At 37.7% G+C, this 21489-nt stretch overlaps 3 protein-coding genes across 3 annotated transcripts; all 3 read right to left on the bottom strand.

The window, feature by feature from the left end:
• Window positions 1–2099: 2099 nt before the first annotated feature.
• LOC135645562 (oryzain alpha chain-like) lies at window positions 2100–6480 on the bottom strand. The gene is made up of 5 exons (XM_065164061.1): window positions 5941–6480; window positions 5234–5469; window positions 4984–5124; window positions 3050–3499; window positions 2100–2456 (listed from the first exon to the last, which is right to left on the bottom strand). Exons 1-5 carry the CDS (start codon window positions 6422–6424, stop codon window positions 2358–2360), a joined length of 1410 nt encoding a protein of 469 aa, XP_065020133.1. The 5' UTR covers window positions 6425–6480; the 3' UTR covers window positions 2100–2357.
• A 429-nt stretch (window positions 6481–6909) lies between these two features.
• LOC135645561 (oryzain alpha chain-like) lies at window positions 6910–11478 on the bottom strand. Its single transcript, XM_065164060.1, has 5 exons — window positions 10912–11478; window positions 10124–10359; window positions 9874–10014; window positions 7860–8309; window positions 6910–7266 (listed from the first exon to the last, which is right to left on the bottom strand). Exons 1-5 carry the CDS (start codon window positions 11396–11398, stop codon window positions 7168–7170), a joined length of 1413 nt encoding a protein of 470 aa, XP_065020132.1. The 5' UTR covers window positions 11399–11478; the 3' UTR covers window positions 6910–7167.
• A 3960-nt stretch (window positions 11479–15438) lies between these two features.
• LOC103993954 (fatty-acid-binding protein 1) lies at window positions 15439–21369 on the bottom strand. Its single transcript, XM_009414196.3, has 4 exons — window positions 20962–21369; window positions 19735–19990; window positions 17139–17230; window positions 15439–15870 (listed from the first exon to the last, which is right to left on the bottom strand). The coding sequence occupies exons 1-4, from the start codon at window positions 21314–21316 to the stop codon at window positions 15722–15724; spliced, it is 852 nt and encodes a 283-aa protein (XP_009412471.2). The 5' UTR covers window positions 21317–21369; the 3' UTR covers window positions 15439–15721.
• Between the last annotated feature and the right edge of the window lie 120 nt (window positions 21370–21489).

The following is a 21489-nucleotide window of genomic DNA, read 5'->3' as shown; positions in this document are numbered from 1 at the left end:
ATAAAGAAGATTTTTTATGCTCCACGATACTAACATTTCATTTTGATATCAAAAGATGAAAGACGCTGAATCCAAGAAATTAAGTTAGTTTCTTACCTTAAATCTTTGATTCCTTGCAAGGCAATCATAGAGTGAGATCTAACAAAGATGTGATAATGCTGAAGATTTCTGAAGCAAACACTTATGTCATACTGTCACGGACAAACTTATAAATAGGATGTTTGATGTAATGCTTATGTATGTCTGTGTCTTTTGGTATGTTCATGCCTTATACAGCATGTAAGGGGGGACGGTCGAAAGCTTAAAAGTCCTATTTTAGTTGAGTTGGTGGCCTCTTTAGGCTTGTAAATAAAGATTGTGTCATGTGGACACGTGCGAGAGATTTTCGGTCTATAATGGACCATTTTACCCTTTGTTGTACAACTGTTCAAAGCTTGTAAAGTCTGTTTGTAATTTGCATTGTCTATGAAGTGTTTTTCGGACATGTTTGTTTGTGGATCCCGATTGTGACGTTCTCTCTAACTCGTTCTCTCTTTTGTTGGTCATAAGGGACAATGGGAGGCTTCGGGGAGACTGACCTTTGCGGACGGACACGCAAGGGTGCCGTACGACTTAAACAAAACCAGTTAAGTCCGTGACAATACAGCGAAGCTGTGAGTTTATGCTGTTGTTATATACCACCTTAGCATTCACCCATCTGGTGAAAGATTGTTTTCTGGTTGTGAGGAAGGAAGACTTGCATCGATGTCTAAGCTCATCCGTGCAGGAAACTCAAACATTAGGCCATGTCGGAAAAAAAGCTGGTTGAATTGACATCATTCTCAACTTTGGTGAAGCTCAACAATCATGTTACAGTGTTGCACTGCATTATTTTCTCTTCTCTTTCTTGGACCCATCTCCCATCAATCATGGCTTCCTGCTCTCACAATTTGTGAACTTGTAGACCTCAGTCAGATCTCAAAGATCATGGTTCTTTTTTTTCTAGTTATTTGCTACTTAGAACCCTAATAAGACATACAAAATGAAAATATCAGCAAGAAGAATACAAAAGCCATTGTAGAAAGTCCAACAGGAGACTTTAAATTTCTTGTGGATTGAAGAGTCAATGATCAAATATGAATTTAGCAAAGGTTGCAGTCATTTCCCTTCTTTCTTTGTTTTGATAGAGACTAATGAAGTTGGGTTGTCTTTTCCTTGGACTAATGGAGTTGTTTCTTTGATATCAAGTCATTTTGTGTAGTTGGTCCTTCTTATGTCCCCCAAGCCATCTCCTATCCCCACCCCTAAACAGTCTTTGAAGCTGGCATTTGATTTGTCCCTTGGTGGGGTTGTGCCCAACATCCACTTGATAAAAGCATGAACATATTATTTCCACCCTTTTTGCCAAGTACATATTTGGCCTCAGAAAACCAAATACCAATTGTAGAGGTCTTGAGAGGAGTATAAGATCAATTGTTGATCTCATGCATTCTATGTCCTACCTCAGGTAGAGTAGTTCCTTTGCAAGGATCTCCTTGAAACTTTACATGAGAATTAGGGCTCAAGCTTCTGGGAAAAAGTGTCAGACAGAACATCATCAACAATCTTTAGCAAAAGAAGGCTCAGTGCATCCAATACCCCACATTAGGTAGCAATATTCCTATGGATGGAGGTCCCTGAAAGGTTTCATGATTCAGTATGCAGAGCTCCTTGAAATTGGAATCAGTATAATTAGTAGGATTATAATTGATATAGATCCCAAGAACCATAAGGTGGAATGAGTTGAGGAGAACTATACCACCACTTTTCAGCATCTGTATTGTCTGAAACACTACTGTTGTGCATCTTAAATATACAACAACAACATTAAACAATCTTGGTGGATATGGAAATTAGCTAAATGATGATTAAGCTATGCAGGCAAGAAACCAAAAGCAATAAAGCAAGCAGTCGAAGATGTCATTTCGCAGATTCAGCCGCAACAGCTGAAATTTAGGTATCTCCACTTACAGCACCTCCAGGTCAACCATGGTGCCAAAAAGGGAAGAAGCAACTCAAATGCGTCGAATGACGCAAACAAGTTTGCCGATGCCATTTGCCAGTAGTTATCAGTACCAACATAAAATCCATGGAGGGAGTTTATAGGCAAATTACTGGAGATCCCATTTCAGTTAATTTACATGATAATGGAAGTGAAGTAATGTAAAATCATCATTTCAGTTGTCCAACACCTGGACTTATAGACATGTACAAGAGCTTCTAGTCTTCTTCAATAAGCATTGCAGCAAATTGCTGCATCACAAGTACACATTGAAGGCAAGGACATCCATAATTGATAATCATCTTGTGCTTCTCGCTCCTCACCTGCTCAATGTTGCTTATGCGCTGCTCCTCTTGCCCTCCGAGACAGAGTGAGCCCAGTAGGGAATTGCAGGAGTGCGTTTGGAAGCCTTCACTCTAAGTGGACTGTTCTTGCTCTGTTAATCAAATCAGATGGACAAGTTAGGCAATAAGACATCGAAACCAGAACAATTTATATAGAGATAAAGCAAACTGAAACACTAGCAATCATCTCTCTCTTTCATGTGTGTTTTAACCATAAAAAAGAATCAATAAGTCAGTTTCCTTTGTTGCTTTCTCAAACACAGTGCAGCTCAATCAGACTGATACTTACCAGGATTCTCTGGCTCATATAGCTCAAATGGGTAATCTAACCCCGCTTATTTGTTTCAATATTATTTTTCTTTGTTCAGTTTTTGGAACACCCAACACAAATCCTAGGTTGAAAATTCAATTAATTATGTTTGGGACAAAACTGGCTGATGTCATCATACATGATAGTTGGACACCAACACAAGCCAAAAAACTAGAAGGTTTAAGTTTGTGGGTCAAATTCAATGTATAAGACCTGATTTCTTTATCCTTTAGCCATATAGGACTAATCTATCATTCATCTTTATCTCTATCTCAATTATGGATGCTTTCCTACACCCTTAAATTTTATGTAACAAAGACTGTATGATGGCAGCTGAGCAAACTAATGAAAGTAATTTTTCATCGTAGGGATTACCATTAGGCAGGTTCCTTCCTGAACATTGCAGATGGGGTAGTCATGAGGACAACAGCTGTAATGATCTTCGCAGCAGGTTGCATCCTCAAGAGGACAGCATCCCCATGCAAAGCAGGAGTGCCCGTACTCATAGACGCAGCAGCATGTGGTACTCTCTGGGCAGGTGTAGTAGTTATCACAGACTGTGGGTGGCTTAACGGGGGAAGGTGGAGATGGACCAGGGTTTGGTGGGTTCTGGCCCTTCTTAATGGGGTATGAGGCCTCCATTGCAATACCACACTTGCCAGTGGCAGATGCAATATTACGTTCCATTTGTATGTATCCAGCCTCGCCCCAGTCTTCACCCCATGAGTTCTTCACAAGCCAGTAGTCCTGGCCATTCTTGGAGCCATAGCCTACTGCAGTCACACCATGATCTAGTGCAGTCCCACAAGATCCGGTGAATATTCCCTGAAAAAAAATTGGAGTAATAATTTTTTCAACTCATCAACATGAAAGACATCTATAAATTTAAAGGAAGGAAAGTAGCAGCTTGAAAAAAAAAAGACTTGTGGACAATATATATATATATATATATATATATATAAGGCAGCAAAGTGGAGATACATGTACATCACATATCACAAAGCAAATTCATCATCAAATGGAACCTGTGCCACTGCTAAGATGGCATCATCTAAATCATTCACATAATTTCTAGAAGAAGATTATTAACCAACTAAATTTCATATCACAAACAATAGATCATAATTCTCAAACCATGCCGCTTAATGCATTTGTATTATTATGGGAAGGGTTTAATTAAGAATTTCTATTTCTAGTGGCATTTGTCTATTTGCAGTATCTTCCATATTAATTAACCACACATTATAAATTATATCAGTTTAGAGAAAAAAACCACAGATTCATAAAAATATTTAGGGAATCTAAATTCCGATGCAACATAAATGTATTATGGTCCTTATAATAGGCAAACTGACTAATCATATATGCTATTTGCTAATGTATTATTTTAATATATGGAATTTTAGCTGGAATAAAATTTTAAACTTGAATTACCGAGTCAAATCTCAGAAATTAAAGGTTCTAGATTAAAATTTATTAAGATTGAATATGAACTATAATTTTAGATAATTTAAGAGAAGAAGTGAGGATTAAGTCGGGATGGATGGATAAGAAGATCATAAATGAAAATTATTTTAAATATTTTTAAATTTATCATTCAACATGGTAAAAAGGATTAATGGAGATATGTTTCATAAGTTTGATGGTCAAGATGGAGAGGGAGATTGAGTATAAAAGATCGTTGTGGCTTAATGAATTGAAGTATTGGACAGTTGCACATCAATATGTATGAAAAGCTTGTATAGCTCACATGAAAACGCTGAGATAGGTATGCAGAGCCATAAGAAAAGATTAAACAGATATTTATTTGAGAACAATTGGTTGTAATCCGATAAACTATAAAATAAGAAAAAATCATCTAAGATATTATAAAAATACTCAACAAAAATCTGTAGATAGTATGGTTAGAAGAGGTGAGTTGATTAATGGTGGTGCGAGAAAAAAATGGAGAGAGAGACAGGCTGAAAATTTCTTTACTAAAGACAATAAAGAAAAATTGAATGTCCTTGACTTAACCAGAAATATTGTGTTGAATGGAGTTCAATCAGTAAAAAAGATATTTATAATCAGTCCCAAATTGTTAAAACATTTGTTGTTGCTGTATCAAATGACAATCTATTCAATTAGAAGTGATCAAAGATTTTCAACCTAGGTCACCATAATGTGGAAGTATAAAAGTCTGCAAGCTTCCATAAGGATTAGAACATCGGTTCAAAGAAAATCAAGTTGTAGTTTAAGCCGTGACATAATTTTATAAACAAAGAATATTGGTAGAAATATAAAATTGCATTATCTTGTGGCAACTTTACCGTGTCATAAAGCTGGAATGTCCTGCCACCAGCTTCAATAGCAACACTAACCGGTTGGTTAGCAACTGCTTTTTGCAGAGACTTCTCATCGTTAACCGGAACATCCTCATATGCGTCAATTGCCACAACATGTGCATTTTTCTACATGACAAAGGTGGGCACCAAACCTCATTAGAACATCACCCACAAACAACAAAGCAACAGGAAAAAAAGGGGGTTGCTAGTTTCAAATGACTAATCAATAGGTCACCCTGTAAGTATCGCAAGTTCCATCTCGGGCCTTGTATGGGTAGTCCTCATCGGTGTCGATACCACCATTGTTGATGATGAACTCAAAGGCATAATCCATGAGCCCCCCGTTGCAGCCCTGGTTGTAGTAGGTGTCGCAGTCCACCAATTCCTGCTCGGACAGAGAGATCAGGTCGCCGGTCACGATCTGGTTGATACCTTCCACAGCAGCAATCGTCGAAAATGCCCAGCAGCTCCCTGTGACACCAACAGATCTAGATATCATCAGCATGCCAATTCAGATCTTTGAAACCAAAAAATCATTCATTGGTGACTTGATCTAACAGGATAAGATCCTGAATCATGAACTAAGTGTGATACTAGCAGTTAATAATTTTGTAGAGTAAGCGAAATTTACACAAGAAGGGGGGCTGAAACAGAATCTGAAAGCAGATCTATTCGCAGATCATCCAAAATACACCACCTTTGGTACATCATAGTAAGCAAAATCATGTCGTTTACCAAAAGTCAAAACAGAAGAAAAGGGTAAAAATCATAACTTCACAAGGAGGGGAAAAAAGGGGAAAAGATCTATCTTCATGTAAATGTAATTAAATGAAAATAATATCAGATTTAAAGTGTTATTAGCAGAAACCAAACAGAAAAATAGAGCAGAAATTGCAACTAATTGAAGTCAACGCAGGGAGAAATGGTAATATCAGCACCCACCGCAGCTGCCTTGATCTTTAACGCCGACAACAGCGCCCTTCTCCCTCCAATCGATTGAATCAGGCAAATCATCGCCGTCCCTCAGCCGGTACCGGTTGCTGCCCTCCGATGAGGCCCTCCTCCTGCGGGACGCGGCGGCCCGGACGCCTAGGTACTTGGCCCGGTACTCCTCGTTGGTCAGGTCGGCGAACCGGTTGAGGCCGAGGCGGAAGGCGTGCTCCCCGCGGTCGGCCGCCGCGTTATGGGCGTCGATGTAGCGGAGGTTGTCCTTGAACACCTCGAACCGGCTCGCCTCTTCCGCAAGCGCGTTGCGGGACGGCCGGTGCTTGGCCACCCACTCCAGGTAGAGCAGACCCACCTCCTCCTCGCTCCGCCCGGACACCTGCTCGCTGTGGCCCTCCCCGCTTGTCACCATGTACAAGTCGGGGACAGCTGAGGCGACCACCGCCGCGGCCAAGAGAAGGAAGATGAGAGAAGAAGCCATAAGGACGGAAAGGAGGTGAGGAGGATATCTAATTCAAGATTGGCCACTCCAAGGCATGTTATATTGAATGAATGGAGTGTGAGAAGATTGACGTCGGTACATATTTATAATTTTTATTTATTTATTTATTATATATATATATATATATGTGTGTGTGTGTGAGAAGAGAGGATATACTTATTTATTTAGTAATTCATCTTTGTAAAAAATAATGGCAATGTAATAAATAAAGATACAGAGAGGCAGAGTGACGTGGAAAAATCACAGCCAAACAAACCAAAAGCAATAAAGCAAGCAGTCGATGATGGCATATGGCAGATTCCGCCTCGACTGCTGAATTAGGTGAACAGGGTTCAGCAATCTCGACTTACGACACCTCCACGTCAACCATGGTGCCAAAAAGGGTAGAAGCAGCAACTCTCAAGTACTTGGAATGATACAAACAAGTTTGCTGATGCCATTTGCCAGTAGCATCAGTACCAACATAAAATCCATGGAGAGAGTTTATAGGCAAATTACTGGAAATCCAATTTCAGTTAATTTACATGATAATGGAAGTGAAGTAATGTAAAATCATCATTTCAGTTGTCCAACACCTGGACTTATAGACATGTACAAGAGCTTCTAGTCTTCTTCAATAAGCATTGCAGCAAATTGCTGCATCTCAAGTCCACATTGAAGGCAAGGACATCCATAATTGATAATCATCTTGTGCTTCTCGCTCCTCACCTGCTCAATGTGGCTTATGCGCTGCTCCTCTTGCCCTCCGAGATAGAGTGAGCCCAGTAGGGAATTGCTGGAGTGCGTTTGGAAGCCTTCACTCTAAGTGGACTGTTCTTGCTCTGTTAATCAAATCAGATGGACAAGTTAGGGAATAAGACATCGAAACCAGAACAATTCATATAGAGATAGAGCAAACTGAAACACTAGCAATCATCTCTCTCTTTCATGTGTGTTTTAACCATAAAAAAGAATCAATAAGTCAATTTCCTTTGTTGCTTTCTCAAACACAGTGCAACTCAATCAGACTGAGACTTACCAGGATTATCTGGCTCATATAGCTCAAATGGGTAATCTAACCCCGCTTATTTGTTTCAATATTATTTTTCTCTGTTCAGTTTTTGGAACACCCAACACAAATCCTACGTTGAAAATTCAATTAATTATGTTCGGGACAAAACTGGCTGATGTCATCATACATGATGGTTGGACACCAACACAAGCCAAAAAACCGGAAGGTTTAAGTTTGTGGGTCAAATTCAATGTATAAGACCTGATTTCTTTATCCTTTAGCCATATAGGACTAATCTATCATTTATCTTTATCTCTATCTCAATTATGGATGCTTTCCTACACCCTTAAATTTTATGTAACAAAGACTGTATGATGGCAGCTGAGCAGACTAATGAAAGTAATTTTTCATCGTAGGGATTACCATTAGGCAGGTTCCTTCCTGAACATTGCAGATGGGGTAGTCATGAGGACAGCAGCTGTAATGATCTTCACAGCAGGTTGCAGCCTCAAGAGGACAGCATCCCCATGCAAAGCAGTAGCTCCCGTACTCATAGACGCAGCAGCATGTGGTACTCTCTGGGCAGGTGTAGTAGTTATCACAGACGGTGGGTGGCTTAACGGGGGAAGGTGGAGATGGACCAGGGTTTGGTGGGTTCTGGCCCTTCTTAATGGGGTATGAGGCCTCCATTGCAATACCACACTTGCCAGTGGCAGATGCAATATTACGTTCCATTCGTATGTATCCAGCCTCGCCCCAGTCTTCACCCCATGAGTTCTTCACAAGCCAGTAGTCCTGGCCATTCTTGGAGCCATAGCCTACTGCAGTCACACCATGATCTAGTGCAGTCCCACAAGATCCGGTGAATATTCCCTGAAAAAAAAATTGGAGTAATAAATTTTTCAACTCATCAACATGAAAGACATCTATAGATTTGAAGGAAAGTAGCAGCTTGGAAAAAAAAAGACTTGTGGACATTATATATATATATATATATATATATATATATATATATATATATATATATATATAATTATAATCAGTCTTTGATTTTTCAACTATTGCAACAAAAAGTTACATGAGATATTAGGCAGCAAAACTGGAGATATATGTACATCACATATCACAAAGCAAATCCATCATCAAATGGAACCAGTGCCACTACTAAGATGGCATCATCTAAATCGTTCGTAGAATTTCAAGAAGATTATTAACCAACTAAATTTCATATCACAAACAATAGATCATAATTCTCAAACCATGCCGCTTAATGTGTTTGTATTATCATGGGAAGGGTTTATTAGAAATTTCTATTTCTAGTGCAATTTGTCTGTTTGCAGCATCTTCCGTATTAATTAACCACACACATTAGAAATTATATCAGTCTAGAGACAGAAAAACCACAGATTCATAAAAAATTTTAGGGAATCTAAATTCTGATGCAACATAAACATATTATGGTCTTTATAATAGGCAAACTTACTAATCATATATGCTATTTGCAAATGATATCATTTTAATATATGGAATTTTAGCTGGAATAAAATTTTAAACTTGAATTGCAGAGCAAATCTTAGAAATTAAAGGTTATAGATTAAAATTTACTAATATTGAATATAAACTATAATTTTACATAATTTAAGAGAAGAAGTGAGGGTGACGTTGGGATGGATGGATAAGATCATACATGAAAATTATTTTAAGTATTTTCAAATTTATCATTCAACCTGATAAAAAGGAATAATGGAGATACTTTTCACAAGTTTGGTGGTTAAGATGGAGAGGGAGATTGAGTATAAAAGACTGTTGTGGTTTAATGAATTGAAGTATTGGACAGTTGCTAATCAATATGTCTGACAAGCTTATATAGCTCGCATGAAAATGCTGAGATAGGTATGCAGAGCCATAAGAGAAGACTAAACAGATATTTATTTGTGAACAATTAGTTGTAATCCGATAAACTATAAAATAAGAAAAAATCATCTAAGATATTATAAAAATATTCAACAAAAATCTGTAGATAGTATGGTTAGAAGAGGTGAGTTGATTAATGGTGGTGCGAGAAAAAATTGGAGAGAGAGACAGACTGAAAATTTCTTTACTAAAAACAATAAAAGAAAATTGAATGTCCTTGACTTAACCAGAAATATTGTGTTGAATGGAGTTCAATCAGTAAAAAAAGATATACATAATCAGTCCCAAATTGTTAAAACATTTGTTGTTGCTGTATCAAATGACAATCAATTCAATCAGAAGTGATTAAAGATTTTCAACCTAGGTCACCATAATGTGGAAGTATAAAAATCTGCAAGCTTCCATAAGGATTAGAACATCGGTTCAAAGAAAGATCAAGTAGTAGTTTAAGCCATGACATAATTTTTATAAACAAAGAAAATTGGTAGAAATATAAAATTGCATTATCTTGTGGCAACTTTACCGAGTCATAAAGCTGGAATGTCCTGCCACCAGCTTCAATAGCAACACTAACCGGTTGGTTAGCAACTGCTTTTTGCAGTGACTGCTCATCGTTAACCGGAACATCCTCATATGAGTCAATTGCCACAACATGTGCATTTTTCTACATGACAAAGGCGGGCACCAAACTTCATTAGAACATCATCCACAAACAACAAAGCAACAGGAAAAAAAGGGGGTTGCTAGTTGTAAATGACTAATCAATAGGTCACCCTGTAAGTATCGCAAGTTCCATCTCGGGCTTTGTATGGGTAGTCCTCATCGGTGTCGATACCACCATTGTTGATGATGAACTCAAAGGCATAATCCATGAGCCCCCCGTTGCAGCCCTGGTTGTAGTAGGTGTCACAGTCCACCAATTCCTGCTCGGACAGAGAGATCAGGTCGCCAGTCACGATCTGGTTGATACCTTCCACAGCAGCAATCGTCGAAAATGCCCAGCAGCTCCCTGTGACACCATCAGATCTAGATATCATCAGCATGCCAATTCAGATCTTTGAAACCAAAAAAATCCTTCATTGGTGACTTGATCTAACAGGATAAGATCCTGAATCATGAACTAAGTGTGATACTAGCAGTTAATAGTTTTGTAGAGTAAGCAAAATTTACACAAGAAGGGGGGGCTGAAACAGATGAATCATGAACTACATGTGATACTAGCAGTAAATAATTTTGTAGAGTAAGCAAAGTTTACACAAAAAAGAGGGGCTGAAACAGAATCTGAAAGCAGATCTACTCGAAGATCATCCAAAATACAACACCTTTAGTACATCGTAGGAAGCAAAATCATGTCGTTTACCAAAAGTCAAAACCGAAGAAAAGGGGAAACTTCACAAGGAGGGAAAAAAAGAGAGGAAAAGATCGATCTTCATGTAAATGTAATTAAATGAAAATAATATCAGATTTAAAGTGTTATTAGCAGAAAGCAAACAGAACAATAGAGCAGAAATTGCAACTAATTGAAGTCAACGCAGGGAGAAATGAAAATATCAGCACCCACCGCAGCTGCCTTGATCTTTAACGCCGACAACAGCGCCCTTCTCCCTCCAATCGATGGAATCAGGCAAATAATCGCCGTCCCTCAGCCGGTACCGGTTGCTGCCCTCCGATGAGGCCCTCCTCCGGCGGGACGTGGCGGCCCGGACGCCTAGATACTTGGCCCGGTACTCCTCGTTGGTCAGGGCGGCGAACCGGTTGAGGCCAAGGCGGAAGGCGTGCTCCCCGCGGTCGGCCGCCGCGTTATGGGCGTCGATGTAGCGGAGGTTGTCCTTGAACACCTCGAACCTGCTCGCCTCTTCCGCGAGCGCGTTGCGGGACGGCCGGTGCTTGGCCACCCACTCCAGGTAGAGCAGACGCACCTCTTCCTCGCTCCGCCCGGACACCTGCTCGCTGTGGCCCTCCCCGCTGGTCACCATGTACAAGTCGGGGACAGCTGAGGCGATCGCCGCCGCGGCCAAGAGGAGAAGGAAGATGATAGCAGAAGCCATGAGGAGGGAGAGGAGGATATCTTCTTCAAGATTAACCACTCCAGGGCTTGTTATATAGAATGGAGTGTGAGAAGGTTGAACTCAGTACAAAATATCCATTTATATATTTTATATATTTTATTTATTTATATATATATATATATATGTGTGTGTGTGTAAGAGAGATATATTTATTTATTTAGTAATTCATCTTTGTCAAAATAATGGCAATGGAATAATGAAAGTTAGAGAGAGACAGAGTGAGGTGGAAAAATCACAACCAAACAAACCAATACCTACTTTTTGGAAGCTGCAGAGATTATTGGTGGGGATACGGTTTTACAAATCTATCCTTTCTCAAGGTTAGTAATTGCTTGCTTGCACATTCATTATTTAATATAATAGTCAGGTCTTGCTGGTGGGGTCATCCCGATTTTTATACTTAAAAAATTTATATTAAAATTCTTATAATTATAAAAATAAAATAAAATATTTAAATATATTTATCCTAAAATTATCGATTGTATCAATAAAAATATTAAAATAAAAGATGAAAAGATAATTTTGATATTTTAATTGATAATATCGATGATAGTAGACGACGTCGATGGTGACGGATGATAATACTGTTGGAATCACGGGTGGCTATTGTGGATGAGAAAAATGGTGACGAGAGATGAGAGATATATTTTTATATTTATTTTTTTATCTTTTTATTTTTATATTTTTATTAGTAAATCGATGATATTTTGGTAAATAAATCTAGATATTTTACTTTCGTAATTATAGGAATACTAATATAATTTTTAAGGTATAACATGGAATAATCTATTATATATATATATATATATATATATATATATATATATATATATATATATATATATATATTCAAACATTTGAATTATCTATTTGGTTTCTCATTTTTAATTTAATTTTAAAAATATAAATTAGTTTTTGAGGATATATATTTTGAAGGAATATTAATAATAGATTGAAATTTCAAATCAATACACACAGTGAAAATTAGCAATAATGGTATATCTATGAAGTTTTTCGTTTTGTAAGGATATATATATATATATATATATATATATATATATATATATATATATTTCGTTTTTGAGGATATATATATATATATATATATATATATATATATATATATATATATATATATATATATATATATATATATATATATATGCTAAATTTAAGCTTAGAGATGCAAGTACATAATCATATATTTGAGTGATATATATGTGCACTATTTCTTGACAAAAATGAAGGAAAAAGAAAAAGGAAGAACAATGTGCAATCGACTGTTTGATACAGAAATATTTCTTTTGTTTATTATGAATAATATATTTATTATTATTTTAAATAATATATTATTATTTGGAATCAAACTGCACGCATGTTTGGCGTGGTTGAGTGGTGGGGAGGGTGATAATATTTTTTATTATCAATAATGAGAATATGTTGGACATTCAATTAATAATGCGATGTCTCAATTGACTCAATAAATGTAATCCATCTTACCAATTTGAAGGAAAATTATAGGTATTGGACAGCAGCAATAAATGTAGACCTTTGTTGGACAATGCACGAAACGAATCTATTCACATTGATGATGGCTCCCATTTAAATTCTCGATGGATGATAAGCATTCAGATGCTTTTTCTTGGGAAGAAATATATAGTAGCACACTAATTTCAATTTTTATTCATCACTATCCTCCTAATCTTGCAATTCTTCCACCTAATTCTATAATGATTGTATCTTAATCTAATCTAATAAGACTCATCAAACTAGACTAAACCTAATCACTCTCAAAATCTCAATGCTTGAGGCAATATTTTATATAAAAATAATAAATTTATTAAAGATATAAAAAATATCTTACATAAAATTTCAATTTTTCTTATTTTAATCTTTTAAGACTCGAACGATCTAATTAATTAATTTAATTTAAAAAATTATAATTTTGAAATAGTGTTGTATTAAATTTTAATTTTAATTTTAATTTTAGTCTCAAGTTATGATGATTGATTAATTGATGATCTCCTTTGACCTAAGATTCCCAGCCACCTCAAGCAGGATCCCAAGAAGATGGTCGGGAGATGGAATCTAGAAGGTACACGCGGCGACTAGTGGTTGGCTGATGCGTGCGCGATGGATGGAGCAGCCGCGGAGTGCACGTCTCTCCCACCACATCAATTCTATATATTTTGGTGCCTTTTCCTCCAATAATATAATGGTTGGATGTGTTCTCTCGATCCTAACCCTCCGATTCTCCCAATCACCATAATATACTAATAATCCCATTATCATATCATCGGAATCATCCCAATAATACTTGCATTATTCGTTCATGCACTGATGTGATATCTATGCCATGTGAACACAAGTGGAATAGTCAAAGTCGACGGCCATTGTTGCTGTAAAGAAGAAGACGTTTGCTTCAAGTTATTTACATTTGAGCTACAGGTCAAGGAGGCAATCCATGTCAATCATCTATAGTTGGATCTGCGTAGAGAGAGAGAGAGAGAGAGAGAGAGAGAGAGGATAAGTCATGTGTAATATGTGAAAAATGCTTTTAATTCACGATAGTATACGCTTATGATCATCTCATGACAAAGGAGAACAGATCACTCCTTGGAATGCGTAAGCCGACACCAAAAGAAATTTACCGAGGAAGAAGGCAAGTAAGAGAGGTGGAGATGTGAATGGCTCCTGAGAGCTCGCAGCTTAAAGATCAGCGACTTTTTGCCAAATAGATGACAGATCCGATGAGGAGATCAGCGTAATACTCGCGCTGTCATTTTGATTGCAGCAAGAAGATGTCAAGAAAAGCTTTCTTACGGTTGTCCAATCGATGAACAAAGACTATTCTTTCCGTCTTTCACTGAAGCAAGCAAGCAAGAATATGAAATGGGTGGCCAACCCATGCATCCATCGGAATCTGCTCACGGGGGGGATCATTACCGACTACAAAAGCGTTTTGAGATCCATAATACGAAACGTATGTGCCTGTGATTGGGTAGGACCAAATCGATATTTGCTTGGCCATCGCCATCGACTGCTTTGTTTCGTGTTGCTGGAATCATCAGCGGAGTCACAGTTGCACTGGTTATCGCTGAACACAACCATCCGTGCCACAATAAAGCCACTTGAGATCCACTGTCTGTTGGGGAGTGGGGAAAGGAGAAGATGGTGAATCGTAGATGGCATCTTTCCATTAAACAACTGGAAGCAGGTCAGATCCGCCGGATAAGCTGTAGCTTGTGGGCAGGCTTTCATTTCTCAGGGAAATATACGTAAAGGTGGAGACAAGCAGCTTTTGTTTCTTTCATTGATCGCACTGTACGTGTGGTAGAAGAAGGGTCACATCAAAGATGGCCCCCATTTCTTTAACTTTTCTCTGCTATCTTATGCTGATCATTAAATTCCTGTCTGCTATTATTTTCCGGGCTCTCTCTTTCTCACACAGCTATTCTATTCTTCCGATGAAAACTTGCAGAGAGTTACTTGGATCTACTGTTTGTTTGCTTAGGTTACTACAACAACAAAGTTCTCAGTATCTGCATCGAGAACAATTCATTTGATGGCAGTGGTTGTCTGAGGCCTCACAGAATGGAGCTCTTTATGGCATTTAATATTCCTCCCCAGCAAGGATGATCTGCAGAGACACCATTAGAAGTTATCCCCCTTGAGAGCTTACCTACCCTTCCAACTTCACAGCCGTGAGATCCCAGGCATTTTACACATTATAAATGTGATCTCAACAGGATTCATAACATCATCCATACACTTGCAGGTAAAGGATAGACATGCATCGGGAATTGGCACTGCTGACCCATGCTTTACATGGATTGTTGCACGTATCCATGCACAGTAAAATTTACGTGCAAGGCTGGAACACTGACTCTGCAATGGTCAATTCTGCAGGCAATGAAACTGCTAAAAGATGAGATCTTAAAAGATTCTCGACCCAAAGTACCACTGAAAGATTACAACTGTGAAAGATAGCTTCAACAGTAGGTGGTGACCTTTTGAACATGTGGCCACATTATTTTCAGCTCATTATATAATAATAAACCCTGGGCCTGTTTGTCAGAATATAAAAATTTAGTTTCCATGTCTCTTACAAGTAGAACAATTTGCTGAAATGGTGCCGAGAAAAAAAGAGAGGATGTTTTAGTACTTCAAATTTACAATGACCAAAGACTATGACAGGAAAGAGGTAAATTGCTTCTGATACAAAAAGAACTATAGACAACTTCTATTGGAGATGTTAATGCCAGTCAATGTTTGATGTTTGATAGATGAAACATGAAGTCATCAATCAGATCTCTCCTGGAGAATGGAAGCCAAAGTAGATTGAATATCTTGTAGAGCTTGTTTGTCATATGCATTCTTGCCAACATACAAATCCAAGAGAGGCTTACATATGCGATTGCTCTCGATTTTCCCCATTTCCTTTCCATTAACTAGAACACAAGTATAAGAGCTCAAAGACATTAAAAAAAAAATTATTGTCATGTAAAACTCAAATATATCTTATCACAAGTAATCATTTGATGCATGTCATACATGAACAGCTTCACCAAATGAGCACCTAAAAAGTAGGATGATTATTTATTTTTATACATGCATAATATGTCATCATCACAGCAGGGAAGGCTGCATTTGTCTACGCAGACTAGGTTAACTACATAAATATGCATCAAAACATATGTTAATGCATGGAAAAAACATTTTATCGGCAACATTTTTTTGCATAAAGGAACTTGAAACAGCTAGTTTCCATATATTTAGTACAGACCTTGACATTATCAACCTAAAACAAGAAAATATTGCAACAGTGAGGATATAAGAGATCCACATATCCATGATGAACTAGCATGATCAGACGTATCGCAAAGATTAAGCCTTTGAAACAAAGCTATCATGCAAAACATAGAAATAACCAAACGACTTGGTTACTTGGAGAGTAAATGTACCAAATATCTGAAGCACTCGATGTGCTGATGACTTTCAGGGTTTTATTAACTTCAGTTTCAAAGATCTGAATATGTATTGGAGAAAAGAAAAGATATCAAGGAAGCATCAAGCAAATGCACTGAACAGTAACAAAGTATCAAATGTAACAATGCAACCAATATGGAAGTTGTACAATGTTTACAAAGTGTTGCCCGTGCAAAAAATAGATCCACAGGTAACAGAATGTGCCATAAGATCCTCTGATGCAGTTACAAGGAGAAAAAGTCACCTTGACAGCTATCCACTGCTAGATGTAGAAGCCAAATTAACAAATTCAAATGCTTGAGTTTCGAATGAAAAACTGAACAAATTTTAAGAGTGTTAATTTTCTGGCTGTTAGCTGATGAAGTTATTTCCTAGTTATGTAAATGGTACCCTAAAAATTTTATTACAGCACTAAATGAGCCTGTAAAATTAGACGGTCTTTGGTTAAGTCAATCTACGTTAATGTTTCCAAAAGCTATAAACTAGTTTAGCAAAAGAGGCACCAAATATTAGCTCTATGAACTCAACTAGCACTGGACAACTCTAAATATGATGTATATGTATGATTAAGCCTATAAAAAAATATTATAACAGTACACTACAACTGTCGCATGCTGCATGTGAATATAATAGCAGGAAAAATAGATCTAATAAATTTATTTAACATAGTTCATTTCATTCTTGATCTTGATAGAAACAACTAGTGGTGGACCAACAAAAAACAACTTACTTCTTATTCGAAGAATATAACCACGTTCCCTCGAAAGATCAAAGATAGAATTTCCTAAGAGCTTATGTTCATCCATAAATATAGAATTAAACCTGAAAAAAGAGGATGAATTATGATGATGAACATTAGAAAGAAGGTAACTCAATTCAGCTACATGCAACTAATTTTGTATTATTTTACATGTGAAACTAATTTTGCAAACACAAAATTGCTTTCATTTGATACGAACAACAGTAATATTGAAAGATAGGGTGAAAAACATTTAAATATTGATGAGAGGAACGGAAATATGAAATGAAGTTGTTACTGAAAGCAAGTTTATAAGTGCAGCACAGATGGATGGATAGATGAATAGTGACATTTTTATCAGAACAAAAACAAAATGCCTAACATATGAAAATTTGGAAGGAACCAAGTATTATGTAAACATGAATTGGTATACTTACAGACACACAAAAGAATGTTCTGCTATCCAGCTTCAAATATTACATGCCAAAATACAATTAGAGGAACATCTATCATAAAACAGTACTTTGCTCGTGTATTATCAGAATATATAATAAATACATAACACTAAATGACTGGTGGTCTTCTAAAAACAGTGACTACCCTGATATTTACCAAAGTGAAGAGTGGCACATTAATGATATGAGGTAGATTAAAGCTAAGAGCAAACAGCTCATCATCATAAAATATTCCTTAAAAGGTAAGTCCCACCAAGGAATTTAACATAAATTGATGAACGCTCTTAGCATTAAAAAAATGTGTTTTGGGATGTTTTTACATAGAATATAAGCAAGGAGACAGCTACTGAGATGTGCCATAAAATGATCGAGCCATCATAAGCATCCCATTCTCCATAGCAAGCAACATGGCCATGTGCCATCACACTACTAGGTACAACTAACCATGCTAACAAACAAAATGAAGAAAAGGGAAGAAAACAAAATTCGAAGGAATTCCAAGCTTGATTAAGCCCTATGCATCATCCAAATTCCACCGGAAAAACTCCAAGAATTTATGGAGTGAAAACACTTCGACAATTTATGCATTAGGACTACTTAATCCTGTCATCATAAAATTATACTACATCTTTTTAAGTGAACATGAGGTCATTTGAGCAAACTGTTTCAAAACAGAATCTTAGAACGATATGTATTCTAAATAATGTGATAACTATCTTAGTCACAATAAAACCTTTATTTACAGATGCAAGAAAGTGAATAGGAAGATTCTAACAATATCTTGAAGTACATGTTTCCTATAATGTTTATGATGGACAGTCACTTTGCAATCATGATTCGCCTTACCGGTTCATACCAGTGTACCGATCGACCATTGGTATGGAACGTACCAATGTACCAAGTACCAACATATGGTATAGTAAGGTATACTGACGGATTGGTATATACTGCCCATATCAATCCTCTATTAGACTAGTATGTACCACCCATATTGAGCGATACATCGTGGTATAGTGAACCTTGTTTGCAATAATCTGTATCACACAAATAATGCCCATTTAATTTCATGAATTTTTTCTTCTTCACACTGTTATTAAAATTTGGTTTTAAACCAAAGTATGCAATTTCGGTTCGTACCGACATACCGAACCTTGCTCGGTATGATACGTACCAATGCGTACCATCAACGTATCGAGTAGTATGCCTAAAATAGCTAAATGTTAATAACGATTGAAATCGACCGTTACCCCCCAGTATAGGTTGGTAACGGTTGAAATCGATCAGTATAGCCTAGTATAGTTTGAGAACGATTGAAATTTCGATCGTTACCACACGATATAGCCTCGTATTGCTCGATATGGGGCCAAAAATTTGGTGCCGCCCGGTAGCGGGCGATCTACGAGCCAAGAGGCTCTCGAACTGGTATGTACAGCCCATACCAGGCGGTACACATCAAAATTAAAAACCATGTTTTAAACAACTCCTAAGTGCAGCTTAGAAGTGTCAAATTAACAACAATCCATGACCATCATTTGATGTCATGAGCAACATATTTATGAATAACAAAGCAGCAAAATTCTAGTGCCAATGCTCCCATTGATTTTACTTTATGATTGATTCATGATAGGAAAAAAAAAAAAGAAAGTTAAATCGGTCCAACTTCTCCTAACTCAGACCATTAGTGGGTTGCAGTGAGGAAATAATCAAATTATTACATACTACATAGTCAAATATGATTTTTATTTGCATCCCTATATCTAGAACACTTTTTTCCGATGACACCAATAACATAACAGTATAGATTGCTTGCCAGGAAATCATGCCAAAAATATCATAACAAACAGATGAAAAAATCAGGAAAGACATTAAGTCTTCTTAGCTTCAAGATTAAATGGGACTTGCATCTAGTCTTATAGATGAAATGGAAAAGGCAATCTGCTCTTCTTATTTATTAAATCATTAGGTGGTTTACAATATGTTAAGCAATATATTCCAGGCTGTAAATACTATAAATACGAAGAAAATCAAGATGATTGGTCTTTAAGAAAGACATATATGGGTAATTATACCACGATTCATCATGTGGTGAATATATCTCACTGGAGGAACAAGCAGAACATGAAAGAAAGTACCTTTGAAGCAATTCTTTATTGTTTGATGACTTTGATCCACCATATTTTTGGAGCTCGTTCTCAACAACCTTTGCAAATGTTTCATGCAGATAGCGTGTGCTTAGCATGCGGTTCACTATTTGAAGCCTGATTGTCATGCGCAAATCCTGATCCAGGACATCATCAATTAACTCCTTATTTCCTTTCAGTTCAGAGACCGAAAATGTACCATATTTCTTCCTCAATCTTTTTACATCACTCTCATCGGCATACACACCTGCAAGTATCAGAGAAAACAAACAAAATAATATACCATCCGATAAGAAAGCGGTTCACAATATATATGCTGATCAGTCGCAACATTACTCTGATGCGGTGAAATGCCATTTGAGTTACGACAGGTTCAAGAAACTAATCCGATGGAGATTTTCTTGATGGGCAAAAGATAATTTGATGAATTTGGTAGCATAATCATATGATTGTAAGAGTAAAGACAGCATGCTGATTCAAAAGACAAAAACAGATTGACGGAGTGCTCTAACCAATTGTAGAGAACCAAATACACCAAATTTATGTTGAGGCGCAAATATCATGATGCCAACATGTATAGAGCATAATGGCCAATTCACTACATTTTAGGTCAACGAAGGAACCCTAAACATTCAAGAGGCGGAAGCAAGGAAGAAGGCTCAATCGCAACCAGTTACCAAAGGCGTAGGCATGAAGTCGTTGGGACCCAAGAAACTGGTCTTCCTCGTCCCAGTGTTCAAAGTGGTGGGTGAGGCCACGCAGGTCTCGGCTCCATGGCGCGTCGGCCGATTCGAGGGAGGCGCCGACGTTGGCTGCCGCCGTGGGTTGGCAGTTTGAGGGCGCGGCGCAGCGTTGTTCCCAACGGGGGCTTCCCGAGATTTCCAAAGAAGGAAAACGTCGTGACACACACATATTATATGTGTATATATATATATATATATATATATATATAATTACAAAAAATGTCGATCGTTAGATCAAAATCTAATGGCTAGGAGAAACCGTTACATCTAAGTTATCAATCTAGCTATATATTTATTTATAATTGGTAATTATATATATATATATATATATCTCAAATTCGATTAATGGATATCCAAATCCAATTTAATCAATTATAAAGGTCAGATATCAGAAAAAAAAATGATAACTGGATTCTTGTGGACATCAAAATTGGAAGACGAAAAATGGCGAGATGTAAGAGACTCTAATCGTTACCATATGCATAGGAGATGTTGTTCTTGCGCTTCGGACGCTTCCAATACCGCACTCCGATGCCCAAGAGGCGGCGGCCGTCGTCCACAACGGAGGGGAACTTGGTGCCGCTCCTCGGTTCCACGATGGTCGTCGGCGGCAGGGTCTCGACGAGGGAGAGTGTGGCCCAGACGGGGGACGCTTCGCTGCCCGCCTTCCGGCCTCTCCCCGACGCGCATGCACCCGGTTCGAGAGCGATGGAGATGGCCAGGCCCACTCCGGCACCGACAGCCGCGGCCGCCATGGCTTGGCGAAGCGCAGGCCTCTGCGGTGGCTTCGGTGGCTGAGGCAAAGAGAAGGGAAAGCGGAGAGAGCCCATGGCCGTATGAACTCAAGGCGCAAATGCCAAGTGTCGGATGGTACAGATGGAAATGCAACCGTGGAGAGGAGAGAATCCACATGAAGTGTGCAAGCAGGTTGGCATCTCAAAGCACTGCTACACACTCACTTTAGTGTTCGAACAATGGATGTCTCCACTTTAGGACTTGGTTT

The sequence above is a fragment of the Musa acuminata genome, chromosome BXJ3-8 (genome assembly GCF_036884655.1).
Source record: "Musa acuminata AAA Group cultivar baxijiao chromosome BXJ3-8, Cavendish_Baxijiao_AAA, whole genome shotgun sequence".
Classification (NCBI taxonomy): domain Eukaryota; kingdom Viridiplantae; phylum Streptophyta; class Magnoliopsida; order Zingiberales; family Musaceae; genus Musa; species Musa acuminata.
The sequence above is the reverse complement of the archived record's forward strand: the minus strand, read 5'-3'. Positions and strand labels throughout refer to the sequence as shown.

Bases quoted from the DNA above. Each gene is read 5' to 3' on its own strand.
- LOC135645562 (XM_065164061.1), bottom strand. From the start codon at position 6,424: ATGGCTTCTTCTCTCATCTTCCTTCTCTTGGCCGCGGCGGTGGTCGCC. The intron at 5,470-5,940 runs GTGGGTGCTGAT...TTGGTGTCACAG, and splicing joins TAAAGATCAAGGCAGCTGCG to GGAGCTGCTGGGCATTTTCG. The intron at 5,125-5,233 runs GTGACCTATTGA...TTTGTCATGTAG, and splicing joins GAACTTGCGATACTTACAGG to AAAAATGCACATGTTGTGGC.
- LOC135645561 (XM_065164060.1), bottom strand. From the start codon at position 11,398: ATGGCTTCTGCTATCATCTTCCTTCTCCTCTTGGCCGCGGCGGCGATC. The intron at 10,360-10,911 runs GTGGGTGCTGAT...ATGGTGTCACAG, and splicing joins TAAAGATCAAGGCAGCTGCG to GGAGCTGCTGGGCATTTTCG. The intron at 8,310-9,873 runs GTAAAGTTGCCA...TTTTTTTTTCAG, and splicing joins CATTCCAGCTTTATGACTCG to GGAATATTCACCGGATCTTG.
- LOC103993954 (XM_009414196.3), bottom strand. From the start codon at position 21,316: ATGGGCTCTCTCCGCTTTCCCTTCTCTTTGCCTCAGCCACCGAAGCCA. The intron at 19,991-20,961 runs GTAACGATTAGA...TGATACTTGCAG, and splicing joins CAACATCTCCTATGCATATG to GTGTGTATGCCGATGAGAGT. The intron at 15,871-17,138 runs GTAAGTTGTTTT...CTTGTGTTCTAG, and splicing joins TTATATTCTTCGAATAAGAA to TTAATGGAAAGGAAATGGGG.